The 23,038-nt window shown below is 46.5% G+C and overlaps 1 protein-coding gene across 1 annotated transcript in view; it reads right to left on the reverse strand.

Moving 5' to 3' along the window:
* The window catches only part of LOC8040786, a 741,318-nt gene that overhangs the window by 75,224 nt on the left and 643,056 nt on the right, over positions 1-23,038 (reverse strand). Inside the window, exon 10 of the mRNA XM_042294075.1 lies at positions 15,356-15,493. Coding sequence (XP_042150009.1) covers positions 15,356-15,493 — 138 coding nt within the window. The remainder of the gene's footprint in view (positions 1-15,355; positions 15,494-23,038) is intronic.

Consider the following 23,038-nt stretch of genomic DNA (forward strand, 5'->3'; position numbering starts at 1 on the left):
TGACAATATATTCGGCATATGTTTACACTGGTGTGCGTGTTCCTTTAGTTATTCATATCTACCATATGTACAGCCACGTTATCACGACCCTGGTTGTTGTAATGAGCGTTACAATAAGCGCGACAAGATAGGCTAGATAAAATTTAATAAAAATATAAACTTTCTTTGAGGCCTGTTACATGTAGCAGCCAAACTCAGAACGTACTATCACACTTCAGATAAAGCAGTCTTAGTTGGGTTATGTACTGTCCTTGTGACTCCGGAGCTCATAGTAGCGCATTCAGTTACATAGTTTTGCCTGTTTTTGTCTTTCGGTTTACGATTTCAGCGCTAAAGATACGTTCCGTTAGGCCGCTGATGTTGCGCCAAGTCAATTTGAAGCGTACGGCCGGTTGTAAACGAGCGAGCACGACGCGTAAGGTGCGTAAAACGAAAAAAAAAGAAAAAAGAATCAACCGACTAGAACGAAGCCGTAAATGTCGTAAAATCGCGCAGCCCGCGGTTACCGAAGGCAGTTGGTAATGGAGCGATCGACGAGACGCGCGAAACGACTCCCGGAATCAAAACTGGGTTACGAGCCGCTAAGTAAGGCCCCCCGACTAATGTGCTCGAGTGAGCCCGGGAAACGAGTCGCGGCTCCGCCATACGGCTCCATAAATTTATCGGATCATACCGCGTCTTGACGTAGAACTTCTTTTCTTTTTTTGTGTGTGTGGTTGGGCAGTTTTGAAGAAGTGTTTGAGAAAAGCTGTCCTTTGACGGCCATCGTCCGTTCTTTTACGGCATTCTTGTTGTATTTGTTTGATTCCAGCCTTTGATTTTTATTATCCCACACTTTCGTTTTAATTTTCAGCTTGGATATAAAAAAGGGTACTTTAACGGAGAGTTTCGCATGCGTACCAGCATATCCATATCGTACGATACTTAAGCCAATGTTAGGATTACTCTGATATTACTACCAGGATTCTAAATCATTTTCCAAGCTCGGATAGCTGTCACATTTTGATAGTTTTAAATGAGGAGAGTTTACAGGGCACATTTCTGTAACATGTTTTTTTTCCTCCTTTAATATTGGCTTCTAGTAACAAAGCAGGCTGCTAGGACGACGAACCAACAACTTCACTTATTTCATTGTGCTATCTAGCCCCCCCCCCCCCCCTCCAAACCTCTCTCTCTCTCTCTCTCTCTAACTCTCTCTCTCTCTATCTCAAATGCAATACGCGTCAAAAGCCCAGAACTTCTTCCTGGAGTAATTTAATACAAATTTCTACTTTGAATAATTCAACAATTTTGAAGTGGCATATAAGCTCGCTGTTCCGCGCCCTAATGCTATTGACGTTTCCTGGTGCAAAGTAAGTTTCACCGTTATATAAAAACTGTGAGCGCAGAGTGCAAGTTTCAGTAAGGAACGGAGTAATCCCGAAGCACCTAATAAACTCGAGGCTGCTAAAATTGCTGTTTAAACAACGTTGTGTGTGTTTTCCGGAGAACATAAAGCGCAAAAAAGAAAAAGAAATCAAGCAGCTCTAAAGTTCTTGGGACGCGAACAAGGGCGTCCCACAAATATACACACGCAAAATATTGTTGTGTTATAAAAAGAAAGGAGTAATAAAGCGAAAGAAGAACTAAAATAAAAATTAAAAAAAAAAAAAGCTTCTCGTTTTCTTTTTGTTATATATGAATACACGTGGTTTCAATTTCGAGCAAGAGCGCGAACATGTCGGTAAACTTTGCGTTCGTGCAAAATAATAATAGGACAACAGATAAAACACACACGAGGGCAGCGCAGCGAAGCAAACAATTAAAAATCAGTCTCAGAAAACGGCCCTCAGGTCGCTGCAGAATAGATGAAACGAAAGAACGAAAAGAAACCAGAAAAAGAAGGAAAGGAGGACGGAAAAAAGATGGAGGGCCAAAGACAAAGAGAGCGACGACAGGCGGGACAAAAATCGGACACCCCTAATGGAAGGTTGTCCCGAGCTGGGCGGCCGATCCGGTTGGCAAACATCCCCAACACTCGGCGGACTCATCGGGACGAAGGGCGAACGAAGGACGGGGAAAAAGAAAGAGAGCCGAAAAGAAACGAAGAATACCGAAAGAGAGCCGAAAAGAAACGAAGAATACCGAAAGAGGAGACGGCCGGCAGCGAGAGCCGCGCCCTCTGCGCACACGCTCGGCCCACTCGGTGCAGTACGACGAGGGCAAGTGTCGGGAGATTCGCCCGCCGTAGCCTCGAGAGCAAAGTTTCGCCGCCGAGAAATGCAAATAAAGTTGTCGACGAAACCAGACACGATCGTTTGCTTACGGGTTGATGGACGCGGAACCCATGTACTCCTTTTTTTTCTTACTTTTACTGATTTTTCCGCCTCTCTGTTCTTGCACCGTGTATAATTTGTATTTCATTTCCAGATATATCGAGGCTGGGGAAAACGGAGAGGGGAAGAGAGAACCCTGTTTATATTTGTGTTGCACACGTTGTTTTTTTGTTTTTTTTCTCGAATAATAGTGAAGCCGTTTTTTTATAGTCAGACACAGCTAAAAAAAAAACGCAGGGCTTGGTGAGTCTCAAGCACTACTGCAACGGGATTGCGCCAGCGGCCCGCAAGAAAGCCGAAGAAAGAATCCCGAAGCATGACCATAATAATTCGCCCCGACTTGCTTGGTATGTCCGTGACAATACGGCGAGCAAGTTTGCCACCAAAATGCGTCTTTGGGGCATGGGAACGCCAATCAATGCGCAACACACCGAACAAGCAGGGAACGCGCTATGACGAGGCAGCCGAGCTCGCGTGGCCGTTGGTTTAGGTCGGGGGGTAAACAAATTCCCGTGGGCGTATTGGGCGGCTAAACAAGTACACGAGGTGCGCGAGGACCAGACGAACTTGCACACCGTATGGCCGTGCAGACTCCCGGAAGCAAACCGGACACGGAGGACTGTTGTCGGCATTCTTCCGCGCAGAATCAGTCCTCCATTCCGATGCCAGCTTTTCTTCGTGGATCGGCCCGTATTCATGCGATTCAATTTCCAAACGTGTTTTATTAACGAACGCGGAAATGGGAAGCTTAAAACTAGTATACCGATAAAAAGTAATCGCTAAAAAATCTTAGAAGAAAAAAAAATGTTAATGTGGTTTGCCTTTTTTTTTTTAATATGAATCATGAGTTAAAACTGGTTGTTATGAAAGTTTAGTTTTATCTCCGGGTGTAAAAGACGGCTGAGATTCGCTAGGGCGACTGGAAACGTCAACGCCCTTCTTCGTGATGGAGGTCCACAAGGAAATATTGCGTTACTACGTAATGCATCACAGCATGCCCTTAATGCGTTACGTAATGCTCGCTCGACAAAAAAAAAAAAAAAGAAAGAGTTTTGTCTGTTAGAGTTGGCTTTCTCCAAACAAAATGAGCGAAAATGGCATTCGACATAATCTCTTCGCGGAAGCGCCGCCAAGGTCGGTGCAAGAGCGTGACGAAAATGCAGCATCCACGTGTTCTCTCACGGGCCGCTAGCCTTGTGTAAGTCTAAGATTGCCCGTGCGTCCAAGCAAGTGTGTCGATTATAACTTTTGAAATATTATATCTAAAGCAAAAGATCCAATGAAAAAGTTGTAGAGCGTCTTCAGAAACATTCCATTCGGTGCTTTTTTTTGTTTTCAAGAAACCTTAACACTTTTTTTTATGGGCTTCAAAAGAAGTTTGCGAATTATGAAAAAAACAAAAACGTGACTTCGCGCGTGTGCACCTTATACTGCAGCGCTCTCAGCTGTGGCTTGAACAAACTAGTCCTGCATGCTGAATAGAGCACCGAGAGCTGTTGACCAATTCGCGTATTTTTTTTTTTTTTTAATAACTTAGGCACTTTCTTTTTTGAAGCCCAGGAAAACAAACCGGGTTATAAGTTTCTTGACAAAATGAACAAAAAGAAAACACTGAATTGGATGTTTCTTTTGTTCTAAATTGAATATTCCAAAAGTCCAATAATTAATCTTAATAATTTGGTTAATTGAGAAAAATAAAAAAAAAATGGCCTGAATTCACTAATACAATTAACAAACGTATTCGTTTAGTTTCGTCTTCCTTATATGATGCCGTGTTAATGTCTGCCCAAGAGTCTATTTCGAAAAAATAATAGCGTTTGGAAAAAATAGTTTTTGTTTCGTTTAGAAACTAACTTTTTTTTGGTCAATTTAAGGTCACAGTTTCAATTAAAAACTTACTGGGCATTATCAAAAACCCCTCTATCGACCCCCCTCAGATAAGTATAAAGCATGCAACTTTTTTTTGTTAAATTTAAGGTCATAGTTTCAATTAAAAACTTACTGGGCATCATCAAAAACCGCTCTATCGACCCTTCTCAGATAAGTATAAAGCATGCCGACCATTTTAACATGTTTTGAACATGTGAAAATGGTCGGCATGCTTGGTTCTGCCCTCCGACGGCTGAAGCGCAGAACCAAGGCCGGCCCAAAAGTCAAAGCTCAATCTTGCAATGTCATGCTCTTTCGAACAGCGAGCGAGGCGTTCCTCATCGCCTGGCCACGCGCGCACGCGCGCTACTCTGTTTTTTACGCGATAGGGTAAGGGAGGCGGGCGGGCGAGACTCGCGAATTGTCTGGCCTTGGTTCCGCGCTTCGGGGGGCAGGACAGCTGCCGCCGAGATGCGCTTGGATAAGAATCCGAAACCAGAGTACACGTCAGTATTGAAGGGTTTTTCATAACATGGTAAAATGCTCGGCATGCTTTATACTTGTCTAAAAAGGGTTGATATAGGGGTTATTGATGATGCCCAATAAGTTTCTAATTGAAACTATGGCCTTAAAATGAACAAATTAAAAGTTACTTTCTCAAAAACAAAAAAAAGCTATTGTCTCCAAACGTTATTATTTTTTCTAAATAGGCTCTTGGGTACACACACACGGTATCGACCTTTTTCTGTGCGATGCGTCATATATATATATATATATATATATAGAGAGAGAGAGAGAGAGAGAGAGAGAGAAAGATATATATATAGAGAGAGAGTGGTTTGAGAACAGTGGACCTGGAAAATGTAATAAGTCAGAGATCCGTATTTGCGGAGATCCGCGGAGTCAGAGATCCGTACTTGTAATACTTGCAATAAAGTCCTAGCATAGGAACTCCCCAGGATATATATATATATATATATATATATATATATATATATATATATATATATATAGAGAGAGAGAGAGAGAGAGAGAGAGTATAGAATAAAACTGAACCCCAAAATTCTTTTACCTTCTTTCTGTATTTGCTTCTTTTTACCTTTTTTATGCAAAGAACGTATATAAAAAAAGGCAATACAAAATCTCAGATAGTGCGATTCACATTCGCTTCACCAAACATGCCTTTTTATAAGTACACCCCCACACACAAAAGGGAAACAGCAACGCGAGAGGATAATCTTATGGACTAGGATATTTCCAAGATTATCATCTGGACGCTCGAAAAAAGTCTTCGAACCACAATTGGTGCATTAGTGACAGTTCTGAGCCTGAACGCCCCAAAGAACACATTAGGTTCCGTCTCAATGAGCAGCCTCCCCCATGTCCCTTCAAACCAGAGTAATCTAAAAAAAAAAAAAAGTACCAGCCACTTATAAGTACATTCGATAATGTGACAATCTGTAGCTTCCCCAAACAAAGATTAAATAAAAAGACGAATATCTGATCTACTTACCGATGTTCCTCCAATATGTTTGCAATCGCAGTTCGAACAGTGAAAAGGCGGAAACCGCACACAGTCCGTGCTCGTAGTCCTTCTATACAATACACTGGATCGAACGACCTGCTGTAGAGACGGTGGCACCTCGAGGTGAGACCGCATCGCCAGTCTGACACTGTTTGTAGGAATACATTGCGTTTGGAGACGTAGTCGGTTTCTGGAGTAAAAGCAGCCATGAGCTTCTGCTTAAAGTTGCATACATCATAGTTTAAGTCGATTTTAAATGAATACTGAAATAAAAATTCAAATACTTTTCCTAGTCAGAAATAAGATAAATATTATCAACAAAATCGGCAATTTACTATCGCACGTTTGTATTTTGAACAGGTAGCTCTATGTTTCGTTCCGAACGACCGGTTCCAGCGAGCGATCACACAGCAGCCATCGGAGAGCGTGATGCGTCCCGGGAGATCCGGCGCCTCCAGAGTGTCCGTGACGTCATGTATATCGGACAAGGCTACAGGGAGGCTGGCGTAATTGTGAGCTTCGCCACTTGATGGCGTCGACGTGTTACAACCTGGCCGTTCGGGGTGGCCGATGACTGGTTCTGCAATCCCAGCCGAGTCAAAAGAGTGACTCACCTCCGCTTCAAACTACTCTCCCAACTTCGCCACAGGATTTGAATAGGCAGGGGAGAAAAGTAAAATCTGGTTCGGCCAAGTTTGACAGTCTACACTAGCTCCGAGCAGCTCTTTTGGGAAGTTTGACGTAGTGACATTCGCGAAGATTCACCAGGGGCAATCTGGGAATCGTTTTATTCATTTTAAATACTGGTGTTGTGTCTGTGGTGTGGACAGAACATTGTTGATATCTATGCGATAAAATAAGCGTTAGAATTTAGTTGCCATACCCTAATTGAACTGAAACAATAATTATGCAACACTGTATAGTTCGCACAATTTAAGCAGATATTTTACGAAACAAATATAATGATCACGTAACTCGTGGTTATTACGTGAATAATTATAACGTATGAAGCATATTACAGATTCAATGCAGCCTTCTTTAGAGGTCATAATTATCATAGTGACAGGGTTGTGACTATAAGCGAAATTATTATAACCGCGTTAACTGCATTAATAAACAAAAGAATCGTAAGCGAGACAATGACAAGATAGCGGGAGGCGCAGTGTTCACGTCAGCCCACGATAAAGCCCCGATAATTAGGAAGCGATGGAGGAAAAAGACAGGAGGGAGCCTTCCCCTGCCTCCCGAAAGGGAGGGAAAACAATTTCCCTAAAGGAGGTAAAAGAGCTTCAAAAAGGGGCTTAATTGCGCCGGATGATCTATAATTACACCCGACAGGACGCATGGTCGGCCACGGGGACGGATCTAACGGCGCTTAGTGCCAGGGGAGCGCAGTCATGAAACGGTGAAGTTACGGAGAGCGCCTGTCGTGCCTCGGCACGCATGCGCCTGGGTGCGGCGCAAGGTCACGCTAATAAGCGGGATCTGACACGTTAATTGCGCCCTGACGTAATGATGGCCTGACGCTTCCGGACGCAGCGAAGCTCATTTCGAAACTGCCGCCACCAGAGGATTATGGAGCGATCGGAGGGGGAAGCCCACACTCTTTCTTGTTTTCGAGAGAAAACGCGGCAATGTAAAGAAAACAAAAAGTCTTCTTTTTTTTCTAACGCGTCACTTCTGACGTACATCTGATGTGGATGAGATTCCATTGGATCGTGAAAGTCGAATTCGCCTATTTTGCGTTTTTTTTTTCTCTCTCTCTCTTTCTTTACCATTTCGCGCGCCTCCAGCAACATTCAAGCTGCTTCCGGTGATAAGGTTGAGGAACATCATTCACGTTCAAAAGCCCTCGGGGGCATTGAAGGCCGAGGATAAATTATGACGCGCATATTCTCTTCCAGCCCGAAGACAACTGCCGCCTGATGCCTCGATATATTTAAGAGGTTCGTTCAAAATTGCCCCATGTCACATCAGGATGGTGACGCTGCCTGTGAAACAGGGCGTGCTAAACTGTCTTGCCCTGTGAAAAAAAAAAGGGGGGGGGGGGAATCTCTGCGAATAAGCGGGGCCCCAACGGTCTGTGTAGTCAAACGCGCGTGTTGATTAGAAACGAGGCGGTCTATGTGAGCTACGCAATTCTAATCAGTCGATTCTTGATGGTAAAGTCATCCCTCCCCACTTTCCAGCCTACTTGCGAATTATAGTTCAATTAAAAGCTATATCGTGCACAATAACTGTGTGGTTCCAGGAGCTTGCTGCGCCCATGTAGCCTTCCTCATTTCGACAGATCGGAAACAGCCGTGAACAGCCCCGCAGAGTTCACCCGGAAAGGGTACTTCACCGCAGGGGGAGACTCCATGGGGGGAAACTGCCTTTCCGTATAACATGCATCAGATTCTTGGATGCGGTTAGTTTCACGTGGCATGTTCATAGAATTTTAAGGATTCCCACTGCTTGTAGCCATCGCCACAGTACATTTATCGTTCACATTAATTGCGTGCTTTCCCTCATCTGACTAGTCACCCATGTAACCTTCCTCATTTCGACAGATCGCAAACTACCGTGAACTGCTTCGTAGAGTTTGCCCGGAAAGGGTACTTCACCGCACAGAGAGTTTAAATGCGGGGAAGCTGGCCTTCCGTATGACGCCCATCGTATTCTTTGATGCGCATAGTTTCAAGAGGCATGTTCATGGCATCTTAATGATTCCCATCGTTTGTAGCCATCATCGCAATTTATTCGCGTCTTCACATTTTTGAACGACTTCACTTCCAAAAAAAAAAAAAAGGTAAGTTGAGATGAGTCTGAGCTTCGAAGAAGCTCGAAGTTCACATGTAGCTATAATTAGTGATCCACAAAAGTATACCCTTTTTTGCAGTTCAATTATTCCTTTTGCGTCGCTCTTACCGAGCCTTGCTTATAGCATCCGCCAAACAGCTACCACGCACCAAGGACGCCATGCCGGACTCAGGCGCAAATTAAGTAATAAATTTGGCACTGCTACATAGCTACAGCTTTCACCCCTATGATCGTTCCAAGGTGCAAAACTCTTATTAGCATAAAAAAAGAGAAGTGAGAGATATCGACGTAAGAGTGCGTCAGCTCTCCCGCGCAACGACTACAAAGCTACGGCGCCCGGAACGCGTACAATAAGTCGAGACAAGTTTACTCTATTTTCCCGTTCGTCGCTGCTAGCGATGTTTGTTCGCGTGCTCCCGCGTCGCTTTTTTCGTCCACTTTGTTTACAGCGGCAATTGCGACGAGTCTGCGTCTCTGAGGTTTTATATACGTGCGCCGCCGTGCTCGCCGCGCGTTGTTATCATAAATGGGTTTTACGACGTCCACAATATCTTTTCTTTTTTTTTTTTTAGTTTTTATTTTGATCTTTATGTTGATGTCCCCTCGGGAAAACGGAGCAACGCTGGAGAGACCGCAGTTTTTACGTCTGAGGGCGAAAACTTCCAGTACGCGTGCACGACTCCATTTAAAACACAAATAGCTCCCCTCTCCCCTTCCCTTTTCTTAAAAAAACAAACACAAAAAACGTAAAAGAATATGAGAAAAAAAAACCGGGAAAACATAGAGCATGGTTGGAACTATTCCTTGAAATATTTGTTGATGTTACTGTTTTTGTTGTTAATGTTATGGTTGCTTAAACTATTCGAGTTCTTATCACAACAAATAGGGAATTCCCATCCGTGTGGTACGCGACTGAGATATAAAGCTCGATAAGGCGATCTCGCGTTTCAAACTTTCTTATTCCGTTTTTTTTTTTTTCATTTTTTTGTTTTTTTTATTTTGTACAAAGGCAGCTCTTGTCACCACTTCTTGTGCAGGCGGAGCGAAGATGCCTTCCGGCGGCGGAAAGAAATGCTGCTTTTATGCTTTCTTATTTTTTTTATGTTTTTCTACCGCATTTTTGTTTGCTACCTTTGTTCATACTTAAGACATACCGAGCACTCACACTAAATAACAAATAAACAACAACAACAAAAGATTCCCTTCGAGATCTCGCAGAAATGTATGCAAATCAGTGCGCAATAAAGTTTTACTTAATTTTTATTTTCTTCGTCAATGCTTATTACCATTTTTCACGCTCAATAAGCATGCCCCAGGTTATAATTCTACAAAGCCGTGTTTTGCTCATCGGAAAGTTTGATGCTAAAACGCACAGTCGCAACGACGATACAACAGATCCCGCATACACATATACTAACATGGAAACGACTAAAACCTCGCAAGACGATCGGCTGGCCTGTCTTTTGTGGCCATGGCAATCGCCATTTCGGTCCTTTCAAATCTTCCGACGTTTCGAAAGGGTCGTTCTGAACCAATCGCGCCAAGATCCATTCAGAGTTTCATCGTACTGAAGGCGTTCCTCGCCAAGAGAAGCGTTTTTGACATAGGTACGCAATCAAATTATCAATCGTGCTTGTCTCCGCAGATCTCTTACAATGAGATTGTTCTTCTCGCGTATTTCAAAACAAGAAAATTAGTTTTCTCCGTGCCGTCAGGGACCGATGTCGCCGCATCTGGTGGTCATGTGGAGAAGTGGGATCGTTTCACCGGGGTGTGGATAACCAAATCTCGGTACACAAAAAAATGTCCACATAAAGCTACCTCTCACCGGGAGTTTTGATCGCCTCACCAAGAATGGAGAGGTGAAAGAGAGAGTGCTCGTTCCATGAACCAAAATGGCGACCATACCGGAGGGGGGAGGAAAGGGGGGGGGGTGCTTTGCGTGACATTTCTAGGGTCCAGTGACTTTAGTAGGGAGTAGTGTTTATTAAGTTGAACCCTGACCAGGGTGTAAAATAGACAGGTGGGGAAACGAGAGCCAATGAGCGACCGGATTGTGTCCCTCTCGGTTTTCTCTTTTTCTGTGGCGCCATCTATGTGGAGCACCGCGAACTCTCACGCCAGGTGGGCGACCGGTGGCGACCGGCTAAACTGACGGAGATGGTTTCTCATTGATTTTCAATGGAGGACTGTCCTGCTCGCGGTTTATTTTGCGCACTCTCCCATAGAGTTCCACGCAAATCCGATTCCAATTTTTTTCCTCTCGCCGCAGCGCCATCTGTCGCAAGTCGGGGGTACCCGCAAGCAGACGAGTACACAATCCGGTCACGGCGCTGCGGTAGGCTTCTATGGGCCGTTTCCCCACCTGTCTATCTTACACCCTGACCCAGACAGATAAGATGATGTCAGGTACTCGCCAAACCTTGTGATTCTTAAAATGCGGTCGCATCCCTAACGCATCGTTCAAAAAGACAGTTTGCAGACAAGGTCCGGGGCGTGTTTCTTCCTCGTGCGGAGGTCACACTGATCGCTTTCACTCCCGAGGGGGGAAAGGCGAACGAGACGTCTCTAGCCTGCGAGTGACTGTGCAGCTCGAACCATTTCTCGGCGCGTGCAGTGGCGCGCTACAGCGCCGTATGCGGCGCTTGAAACATTGATCGGACGCAACCACTTGTCATACTTATCGGCCAGGTCGTACGCGCGCGTAAATCGATGCTTGCACGCCTATCGATAGCGAGTGCAAGGGCTCCTCCGTAACAGCGATGGGGCGCGCCCCGGGCCAGACTCTCGCTGCAGATTGATCGACGGGTGCCTGTGCTATCTTACTGAAACGAGCGGATGGGTGGAGTGATTAATGTTGCCCGGCTACAACTGCGACGTCGTTGTAACACGAAAACGTCGTGACTTTCGCCGAGTTCGTCAATTTGAGGGACGCTGAAAAAATTTGTTTCGCGTAGTTTCGACGAACAACGAAAACGAGCAAGGGAATGATGATGAGGGGTCCGGAGGGGAAAAAAAAAAGCTGCTGCTATTTGCAGGAAGCTACGCAGCGAACGTAGAGATTTACATGAGCAATACAAAACAAGACCCCCAGTGCAGCATGGAATACCACGCACAGTACAAGCACACTTTAAGCCCAAACAAACCATCGACGGATTCTGTTTCTTCTTCGTTCTTGTATTTATGTAGAATGAAAATTTTGACATGGAAACTATTAACGCCGTGAAAAGGGTTCATCTGGCTGGATTCCCCAGCGCATTTTCTGACAAAAATACACGGATAACGGGTCCGCGCTAGCTGAGTCACGCAGTGAACCATTAGAGCCTAGGTGATAATCTCTTTATTGCCTTCAGACAACTGACCCCAACATACAAACGCTTTTTTATTAAAACAGAACGTTAGCGTGGATCCATGACAGGAGCTATAAATGCGTCATGTAAGTAGACCCAACGCCTTTACTCGAGCAAACATTACGAAAAAAAGACCCAACGCGTTTACTAGGGCAAACATTACGAAATAAGCGAGTAAAATATTCGTGCCGGAACAAACGATTGGCACAAGGTAAATACACAAAATCACTGAACGTTTCGATCGACAGATTTATGGTGGAGCGATCTTTCCTACTTCCTAAACAAGACCACAAACAATACCTTTGCTCTTACCAACATCCGTTGGTTCTCTTACCGCCCTCGCCAGACACGAAGGGAAAACTGAAACACGCGTATAAAAGCGTAGAAAAAAAAACAAAAAAAAACATCACGATAAACACGTTGCGGTCATATAGCATCCCAGGCTGTTACCGAACAAGAGACACATATTGAAAGACGTTTCCACCACCAGACAGACACATGGCAATATGCGTTTTATAATCCACATCAATTTCCCAATAAAAAAAATAATAAAAAAGAGCCTCAAAACGCCCCACCTCGTGTATCAAACCCTCAAGCCGAAAACAGACCACCATCGCATCGACCTCCACCACAGCGCGCTTTCCTTTCAATATTTTTTTTTTATTATTATTATTTCACTCTCGGAGCTTGACAAGGCTCAACATGAAACAAGACGGTCCAAAAAAGAAAACGTCCGAATCGATCAACGTTCGCTCTTTGCCAGTTTTAGTTGCCCCGTCCTCAGTGTAGCAGTCATCTAAGAGCGAGCGGGACCAAAAGCGGGAAAAGAAGAGAGAGGGGGGGTCATATGCTCACGATAATGAAGGAAGCTATGGGAGGATATTTCGTTCCACGCTATATCGACGAGTGCGCCCCGGGCGCGGTCGGAGAGAGAAGACGAGGGTATTGGGGGCCAATTAGGAAAGAATCCGACCTTCCCCTCTTCCCCTCGCACGAACACAGGCGCGCACACTGCAGCCCTCCCCAAAAGACGCTACTCCGTCCGACGGCCCAATCGCCCGAGAAGCAGTTTTTCGTCAATCATTGGAAATCGTAGCGGGCCGCGAGCCCTCTGCATCCCTGTGCGTGCGTGCGTGCGTGCGTGCGTGCGCCCATGTGTTCGGGCGCGCTTCCGGGATCTGTTCAGGGTCGGGTTCAGCTTGTTATAAGCTTATTACGGAGCGCCGCTATCGGAGAACGAGCGCGTGATGCAGCGGGGGATCGGGAGGGCGACGGCGACGCCGCGAAGAAACGCGGAGGAACGCCGCTGGGAGCTCGGTGTCAGTTTTTGTCGAGTCGCTACGATTGCGGCGCGGGAGGGGGCGGGGCTCGGCAAGCCGGAACATCCGTTTATTGCCTTCCCGTTCGGATGCGCCAGAGAGCGGGTGAAGGTAAACGAGGTTCAGTGAGGGTGACTGAGATTCAATGGGGGTGACTGAAGGTAATTGAGAGGGAGAGATGGTGAATGAGATTGGGTGAGGACTGTTGCTGGGTTGCTTGAGTCAAGCTGGTAACCGAGGTTCAGGGAGGGTGAGTGAGAGTAACTAAGAGTCACTGAGGGAGAAAGAAGGTGCGTGAGATTGAGAGGGGATAGTGGATTGGGTCTGCTTGGGCAAAATGCAGGTCATCGTTTTTTGCTGTGTTTTTGTCTACACATTGTCATATTACGGGACTTATGAGTGTCACTGATTGGAAGCAATGGTGGCGTATGTTTCCTAATGTCTCCGGGGATTTATACGATGCGCGACGTACCGCAAACACGACATCGACATCGTATTTTGCTCGCTCTATTCATGAAAAAAAAAGTTTGGCGTTTGGTGCCAAAGAAAAACTCTTTTCATCGACAGAGTAGCTTTGATGACAGCGTTTCCTTACAAGAGAAAAGGAAAAGTTAAAAAAAAAATGAAGGGTAAACGAGAACAAAATCTGTCTTCGTACACCGGACTCCGATGAAGAATAGGGTACAAAAAAAAAAATAAACTGGCTGCGGAAAAAAAAAACTGTTTACGGCTCGTTTGTGTGAACAGTGTCGTGCCCTTTCCTGCTATCAGATTCTGTGCAGGAACCTTTCCGAGACTAGCTGTTTATGAACATAAAAAAAACATAAACTGAATTAAATTGAATTGACAACGCGTTAGACGCTTGATTCCCCCTTTAGTTCTTTTTTTTACTTATTTGTTTCTTTTAAACCAACACGATTATCTCCTCGTAAAGTTGAGAAGGAAAATACACACGAAACACCGGCGCACTCCTCCCGACGTCTCTCGGCTCTCGAGGCATCGGGGAGCAGCTCAAGGCGGCGCCTTCAAGCTCGGCCGCACTTGGAGCCAATTTAAAACGTCAGCGACATGCCCGGTCCTGCGGGTTGTCGTGCTGCCGTCATCGATTAGAGTCCCCCGCCGCTTCCCTTCCCCGGGGCCGAATCCCGGTCACTTTATTGCCCTCATAAACCCGAATTAATCACTCCGCCTGCCCGCCGCCCTCAGCACTTGCGAACCCCCTTTTCGCTTACATATACCTATACGGTTTTCAGCGCAGTCAAACAAGAACGTAAAGTAAAAAAAGAAGGAAAAACGAGGAGCGAATAAAAACATACACCGAACGATAAGAAGAAAAAAAAACAGTGGATTGATGATACGGCAATTTGGGTTACGTTTACAGTACGATCGAAGGATGTGAAAAATTAACGTATAAATTTGTGGAAATGTGTCTTTGGACGGGGGAGACACGGAACATTTTTATTACTCGTGTAATGAGCGAGAAAGGTAGTGGTTGAGGGTAAATATTTTGTAACGGTATAACTGCAAAAAAAAAAACCCCAAAAACCCCACTAAAATGAAAAAAAAAGGAGCTAGGAAACGTTGGTTAGCTAAAAGGATTGGAAACTCACCAGTAACGACCCCTCACCGACCGTCAGCTTAACGATCGTCACAAGGCGGGTCTGAATCATTAAACAAAAACCGCTACTCAAGACCGCTAGAAAACCGCTTGGCAGATGGTCAATGGGACGAGGTTACAACCGACATCCTGCGCTTGTGAACTGTACGGGAAAAGGCCCCTCCGAGGAGTGCGCAACAGAAGCGTCTAAACGTCCCTCGTGACATCCGTATCGAGTCAAATATTATTCTAAAACTGTCCAATAGCTAGTTCTTAGAAACCGTTTCTACCTTACATCGCGGGAGGGGTTTACAGAAAGAGCGGTTGCGGTTCCCGCGCGTGCGCAACGATAGTATCGCTGCCCTACGGACTCGCTGCAGTGGTGTCATCTCTCTCTCTCTCATACACACGCACGCACCCATTCACACACACACACACACATGTATATATATATATATATATATATGCACACACACGCACGAATGTAAGTAGATGAATCGTCCGTTCCACGGTTCTCTAAGGTCTGTATCGCGCTGCACCGTCGCTGCTTAGAGTGTGACGAAAGAGCCAAAACGCACCTTGGAGCGGTTCCTGAACGTGGACCTTGGCCGTCGCGTTCGGGCGCGGCAGAGCGAGTTCTCGGGCGACCAAGTTGCTCGCTTCGGCGAACAGGTCGAAGGTGCCGGGCCGCTCGAACAGATGAGTGAAGTTCCATCCTGCAAAACAGTAGAAAAAAAAAAAAAACCACGCACTCAGAGGAAGCCGCAGTATTCATCTCTTCAGTCGTATAAATTCGTTCGTTCGTTCGAAGAAAAAAAATATAAAAAACGCCCGGACACGGCATTACGAGTAGCGCCTGGCGTTCGAAATTGTCTCGCGATAATGACTATAATACAAAATTTGCAGATCCCATGTTCTACCGCAATGGCGTTAGGGAGGGACGAAAGCACAATGACCTCTTTCATTGTTCCTCCTTCGTGCTTTAAAGGGTTACACGCAAGAAAAACGGGCAACCTTATGCCGCAGTCCTCGCTGCTCATTCGTCATACAAAAGACACGAAGTCTCTCCGCAGACATGACGACAAAATTACCTGCGGTCAGGCCTCAAACGCATTTGAAGGATGTTTGCTTCCTACATATGAACGCTTCCAACATGTCTGGAGACAGTTCTGAATGACAAGTGTTGCAGGACCATTATGCGAGGAAGAAATACGCCTGAAACAGTGTGATAGTTGTGGGAACCATTGGGTTCCCGCTATCCCTATCTAGGCCTAGCTTCAAGCAGGCCGTGGGAGTCGTCGTCACCAATGGCGTCGGCCTCCCGGATACAAGGAACCACGAGGCCGAATTCCCCGAAGGGGCCGGTTCTCCCTTGCCCTTTTGGGTGAACGCGCCATCGGCACACCCTTGGGAGTGATTATGGACGCGTCCCGTTTTCGAGTGACCTTCTACCGGCCTCCCCGGCCGCGTCTATTTCCCGCAGGCTACATAAGCCGGCCACCCACCTGTGGCCAGGGGCTCTTGGTTAGGGGGGGCTACGCTCGACGGAGTATTCATCGTTATTTTACTGCTCCCCCTTCTCCGTGATCCTGCCAGTTCCGGCAGCGCGGACCTTTCTCCTGGCGATCCTGTCAATTAAGGCAGCGCCAACCTCATTTCTCTTTTGTTCCGCCTACGGGCGCAAAGCGTGTGGCGTAAGCCCAATAAACACGTTTCTACGGTATCCCTGTGTTTGGTGTGGTCTCCCGTCCACCGGAGCCTAACGGCAGTCAACGGACGGACCCGGCCGTAGCCGCCATAGCAGCGAACTACGGAGTGGGTGTTGCCTCACAGCGATCAGCAAGGTAAGTCGAAACCTACTTTATTGCATCCGACGAGTTACGGAGTGGGTATTTGCCTCACTGAGGACTTTGGGGTAAACTAGAATCCCACATAGTCCGGAACGCTAGTCAGCCATCAAATTTATTCGCATCATAGCTCTTTTGAAAGAGGAACCAGAGAGGAAAATTAAGAGTTGTGCGAACGGTAGACGGTATGAAACCCAGGATTTGAGAGAAAATAAAAACAATTAAAGAATAATACACAAAAAAAAAAAAACGTGGAGTTTTTTTTTTTTTTTTTAAGCCCGATTCACAAGGTGCCATTTTACTTCCTATTTCGTAGTTGCAACGTCAATCGCGCAACAACAATAAACAAAAGAAAAAGTGTAGTTGAGGTGCTAGTTTCCAACCTCACAGCTGCGAAACCGCAAGAAAAATCGCATGATGTGGATCAGGCTTTAGCTTCGTTTGCGGTGAAACGAACCATTCGCGTCTTCGAACGTGTTTTTTCTGAACCCTCGCTGGACAGTTTTGCATTTTGAGCAAGATGCTTTCTGAGTCACGGATAGTACAAACAGGTGTTACAGTGTGCAGCGTTCCTCTCGAGCGACGGTGAGGTGCACTGAATCTCAATGTTGCCCGGATAAAGACGAAGAAGCTTGAGCGGGAATCAATTGCGCAAACTGCCCAAAGGCGAAAAAGGTTTTTCGTCGAAAAGATGCCGCTCAAAAGAGCCCGGAAACAAACCAAAATAAACACCAAAATACGCGGAGGTTTTCCTCTAAAAAATAACCGGGGAAACGAAACACAGAGGGTTGAGCCACTATAGAGAAGTGTTCTGTGGTTTGTGTAGTCGCCATGTTTTTTTCCTCCTTTTAGGTTTAGAGCATTTCCTAAAATGAACTCGCGGTATCACATTGTGAATAATAAACGAATGCGAACGCGTCTGCTTTCACGCCAGCTTCCTTCTCCCTCGGTCGATCATAATCAAAAACCGCACGTCCACATTTCGCGCTCAAATTTATGGCCTCGCTGTCGGGGACTTTTCCAGCAAAATAATACGACTCGGCGAGCCACCTTGCACTTTCCGTACGCGCCGCTTCTATGGGACGACACACACACACGTACAACACACGCGCAAAAGCACGCAAGCAAACAAGCACACACACACACACACACACACACACACACACACATATATATTTAAACGCGCGCGCATAAACAAAAATAGACACACACTAACACAGAAAAAGACTTCCACAAGCACATACACTCAGTCATACGCAAACAGAAAAATACACGCACACACAAGCACACAAACGATCGCAGAAACTGAAAAAAAGACACGTACGCAAATACCTAAACAAGTGCTCCAAGTAAATAAGAAAGTAATCTAAAAAAAAGTATAGTAAACGCCTGCTTCCCTCTCCTAAAAAAGAGGAAGATAAAGATAGACGAGGGGAACTTATAAGCACGAAAAGCACTTCTGCACCCAGGTGCACGAGCCATGGGCGCTCCCTTAAAAAAAAATGCCCCCTCCCCTCCCCTCCCCTCCCCCCCAGACGCTATGCGGATTTGAGCCCCGAGATCAAGCGTAACAAATGGCGCGTTTTGGGTGCATCAAGCCTCGCTACACGTCCGTGTGTACTAGCGTTTGTGCACGTGAGTGTCACATGGAGCGGAGAGTTATGAACTACACGAGAAAGAACCCGCATCAGGGGCTAATACTCTGCTGCTCGTATACCTGTGTATGTACCTCTATCTGTCACCATGTCGGCGCGCGGCGGTGCGTCCTTCTAAATGAATGCGTAGAATGTGCGTTGAAGTTTGTACGCGTGAAAGAGTGTGTTCAAGAGTGAGGCGTGCCCCCCCCTTCCCCCCCCAAACCTTCCCGCGTTTGTTGGTTTTCTTTTTTTTTTTTTTTCTTTTTCGGGTTTTAGTGTTGCTTTTTAAGGCGAGCTTTGCCGCTCTCCCGGGACTGAAAAATATCGAGTAGTGCGGGCTGTCGAGCGACGACGACGACGTATGACCAGCAATTTGAGTTGTCACCTGTTTTTAGACAAACGACAACTGTGTCGCGGCAACGGGCAGGCCGCGCTGTGCCGAAAGCGCTTTTTATTGCTTTCTTTCCAAAATAGGAAACAAAGCCAACAAAAATAATTTGTGAACCTAAAGAAATCAGCAAAAAAGAGGTGCGGAACAACGCTGGAAGAGCTGGCGAAGAATGAGGTGAACTCAACCGTGCTACAAAGTCCAGAGCGAGCAATGTTAGAAAGAGAAAAAAAAACAAAAAAAACACGGACCCTGCATTGCGAGGCGAACGAAAAAAAAGAAATGATACAGGGATGGGGAAGTCCGGGCAGGAAAGCTTCCGGATCGGGAATTCGCCGTGTTTTACAACTGGATTCTATCCGGACACGCAACATTTCTCTTCTGGGTGCGGAGCCGCCGGCAGTAGCGCCGTCGCAACCGCGTTTCTCTTTTTTTCTTCTTTCGAATAATTTTTTTTCTTCCTCCCAGGGAGAAAACCCTTCCCGGCTAGTTTCCCTACATCCCATATCCATCTCTCTCGAGCAGCATGGGCCGCACACGAGGGTGGACGAAGCTGACAGCCGGGAGGAAAAAAATGATCGCATCAAATTTTAGGGAGAACTCTTCGAGCTGCCAGTTCCCCCTGCCCATCCTGCTGACACTGCACTGCGGTCTTGAGGCTCGTCATGGTCGCCTCTGACTTTCCTCCTCTTCCCATTCTCTCTCTCTCTCTCCCAGTCTCACTCTCTCTCTCTCTCTCTTTCTTCATCTATCGCATTCGAAACTTCAGCCTGTGCGTGTATGATCGCATGTGTATGTTAGCATGTAGATGTTAGCCCGTGTATGTGTTCGATTATAAGGTGATTCAACGTTTGGGTAGACCTTCTGTACAACGTAATGACGCCTTAAGAAGCCAATCAGACTCAGACATTAGCCTATAAGGACATTCAAGAACGAATCGCAAAGCAAGAAGAGTGAACACAATAAAGCAAGCCATTGCGCATTTTAAGCTGTGACTGACCTTTACATAAACGTATTACTTTCGCTTGCTGGTCGTTTTCGACAAACCATTTAAACTACTCGTTCATTAACTGACCTTCGTCGTCCCCTCATTCGCCAAACCGACAGACAACCCAAAAGACACGCCACCGAACAAACCACATTTTTCCTCTTTCATCCCCTCACATCACAGAGTCCCACTCTCACTTCGGTCCCTAAAACCAACGCATCAAGCGAAATCGGACAAACCGGGGGTTCCAACTCACTCCGAAGCGAACGAAGAAAAACTAAAAAATCTCTGACACACACCGAGCACCGCGTTCAACTGTATTCCGTCGTACCCGAGCGTGAACCGCAGGGGATCCCGAACGACCACTCCTAGTCAATCTGGGGCCACGAATGAGACACGCGACTTCACGCTCAGCGTTCCGCCGCAGCCGACTACGAGGTCAGGTGACCCGCACGAGGAACCCTGGTGCGCTTGCAACCTTTGCCATGGTCCACTTCGAGCGGATGCAAACAAAAAAGGCGCACCGTTCGACAGGGGAGACAAACAGGGCCCGGTCTATTAGAGGTTCCCGGCGGGAAGTGAAGGCGCGGACAGGCCCGCAATCGAGTCTTTCCATTAGGCCCGTCGTCGACAACCCGGGGTCCCCGCCCTTTGTTCTTCCAAGTGCAGCTAATTCTGCGGTCTGAGAGCGACTGCGCGGTGGACCTTACAGCCATCAAAGTCTCGGGAGATATCGGAAAACAATACAAGGAAATACCCCGACAGCCCTAGTTTATCTACCGCCCCGTGAGCTTTTGCGCATTTTTTAAACCAATATATAGTCGGTGGCGGGATAAGAACTTCTAGATGCTACGCCTCGAGAGGGAATTTTCTGCATCTGACAGCACTTTGTCCCACGCGTAGTCAAAAACAGGCGGAAGGGCTCAGGCACGTACGTAATGGAGGCAGGGCATATACTGCGTTCTTAAATAAAAACTAAAGAAATCCTGGAAAAAGAAACGCGTTAGAGGCGAATTCCAGAGTATTTTGATCCCGTGAATCTGAGTATCAAGTTCGTATTCCCAGAAGATGTAAATAACCGCGAGAAAACACGAAACTATTCCGTGCAGTCGTTACGGCTGAAAAAGATCTTTTGGCCGCCAAGCGCGTGTCGCCCATGTGGGCAGCGCGTGCAATGGCAAGCTTCCCACGTATATTCCCCCGCACAGACACCAGTCGTGAGTATTTTTCTGGCCTTTTTGAAAATAGCAAGAGGGCGCGTGCGTAGCCTTGATAGGCGCTGAAACGCGCGAAAGCGGACATTCCTAAAACTCATTTTATGACGTAACGCACCGGGAAGGAGGGGCTTCAGCGGTACTTCGATATTTATTTTCCGCAGCCTCCGTGCACCAAATAGAGAAACAATCTCGATATTCGTGATCCTGGAGGCCAAACGAAGACGAGTTAAGCGTTTTTACTCAAACACAAAACCGCGTCAGTTTTTCCTTAAAGGGTCTGTGGAACAATAGTGGGTAGGAACGTTACTCACTTTACACCATTTTACTGGCACTAGTGATACCGAAGAATACTTGAACGCAACGCCACTGAACAAGAAGCGTTTTCGTACCGCTGGAGTTCTAAGGATAAAAGCGGACCTTATATTTCAGTCTCTTCGCAAAACTTGATGACAGAGCTGTGGGGACAATGACAACAATGCGATCCCCAGGAGCACGTCATGGAGTTATGCGATACCACCTGTGACGATATCTAAATGCTGCTCATGCAGTGGACACGAAGATTGCGTAGGTGTTCGATTTTGGCTCGTGACAATCAATGTATTCGGGTAATGCTTCGTACATATATAATTGCTCGGAACTTGCGCCCTGTGCTCTGCCAACCCCAACGAGCGGCTACGTTAAAAACATTGGCCGCATAAAATCGGGTCCAGATCACGTGGCCGCTTTTTCTGGTTACGAATTAAAAAAGTAAACGGCGTTGGTTTTTTTTTTTTTTTTCTGAATTTATTTAGATTGTTGTTGCGTACAGAAAAAAGCAATGTGTGTTTCTGAGATCAAAATATCAAGGGATCTTTCTAAGCCGTATTTATTGAAAATACAAAACTTATTCCGCCCCTTTAAACTGGCACCGATTACATACTCTTTCACCCTTAAACTGCTACTACAGCGAAAGCTACAAACGCCATCTAGGCCGCGCTTCCGGCTTTGAGACGTGCATTTTTAGCGTGAGCGCTCAGTCTGCAGAAAGAGCATTTTAAAGCAGTGGCACCCATCCCGGGTGCCGCTGACCGTATAGGGACGCCACTGCATCGGCATTCCACCGCGCCGTGGCGCAACACCTTCTAATACCGAAACCGTAGTGCTGAATGAGATGGCGTCATCTTAAAAGGCCACAGCTGGGCACAGGTTGAACAGTACGATTACGTCAACGTTCGGCTAAAAGTTGAAACTTGACACGAAGCCGAGCGCTGACGCGGCACTCGCTGTTTCCAATCTGTGTAGAGCGTTGGCCTTCTCTGATGGCGCGACCTCATTCACAACTAAGGCTCTGTTATCTAGAGGGTGTTGCGCGGCGCCTCCACTTCTGTGGCTCCGCGCCAGCTGTGCCCGTGACTTTGCCTAAAACAAAAGGACTTGTTTTGACGAAAACCCGGCGGTGTCCTTCAGTTTGTCAGCCACAGGGAAAGAGGGAGAAGGAGCGGGAGAGGCTGACGCGTGCTGACGTCAGCGCTTCGGATCAATGGGAGCGTCGTAAGTGTCGTCATTTCCCCCTCCTCCTCCCTCTCTCATTGTAGTTGACAAACGAAAGACACCGCAGGGTTTTCGACAAGAAACTAGCGTTCTAATGCTAAGGCATTCAGGTATATATATATATATATCTTTTCAAGACGTTTCCCTGATAGTGTGCTAAATATGCTTTTTCCTCCTTTTTTCATGACAAATTTTCGGTGAAATTAAATCCTAGACAAGTACGCAAAGATAAACTTTCAATGTTTGGGCTAAAAACTGAATATCGGAAAGATAATATTTTAAACCTCGCGCGCATTCAAAGGCGCCGAAACAACAGTTGCTGCAGGCAAGAAGTGAACGTTCGAACGGCCCACGTCCGCGTTCCCCTCCTGGCAGGCTCAACCGACTGTAGCTGGTCGGAAACCAAGCACGGCACGAGCGAACCACAATAGGTCCACGTACCCTGGGGGGCGGGGGGATCCTTCTTAGGCCGTCTTACAAAAGGGAGCCACGTGGCTCCCCCGGTTAAAAAGTAGGAAACCAAAAAGTGTCCTATCCGGGGGCAGCGGGCGAAGAGCCTTCTTCGCGGCATTCACGGAAATGTAATTACCTTCAGCTCGCGTTTCTCGTCAGCCCGTCGCCTCGGGGTCTTTTAATTAGGGCAGTGCGCGCCAT

Source organism: Ixodes scapularis, unplaced genomic scaffold, assembly GCF_016920785.2.
Source record: "Ixodes scapularis isolate PalLabHiFi unplaced genomic scaffold, ASM1692078v2 PGA_scaffold5__190_contigs__length_132052651, whole genome shotgun sequence".
NCBI lineage: Eukaryota > Metazoa > Arthropoda > Arachnida > Ixodida > Ixodidae > Ixodes > Ixodes scapularis.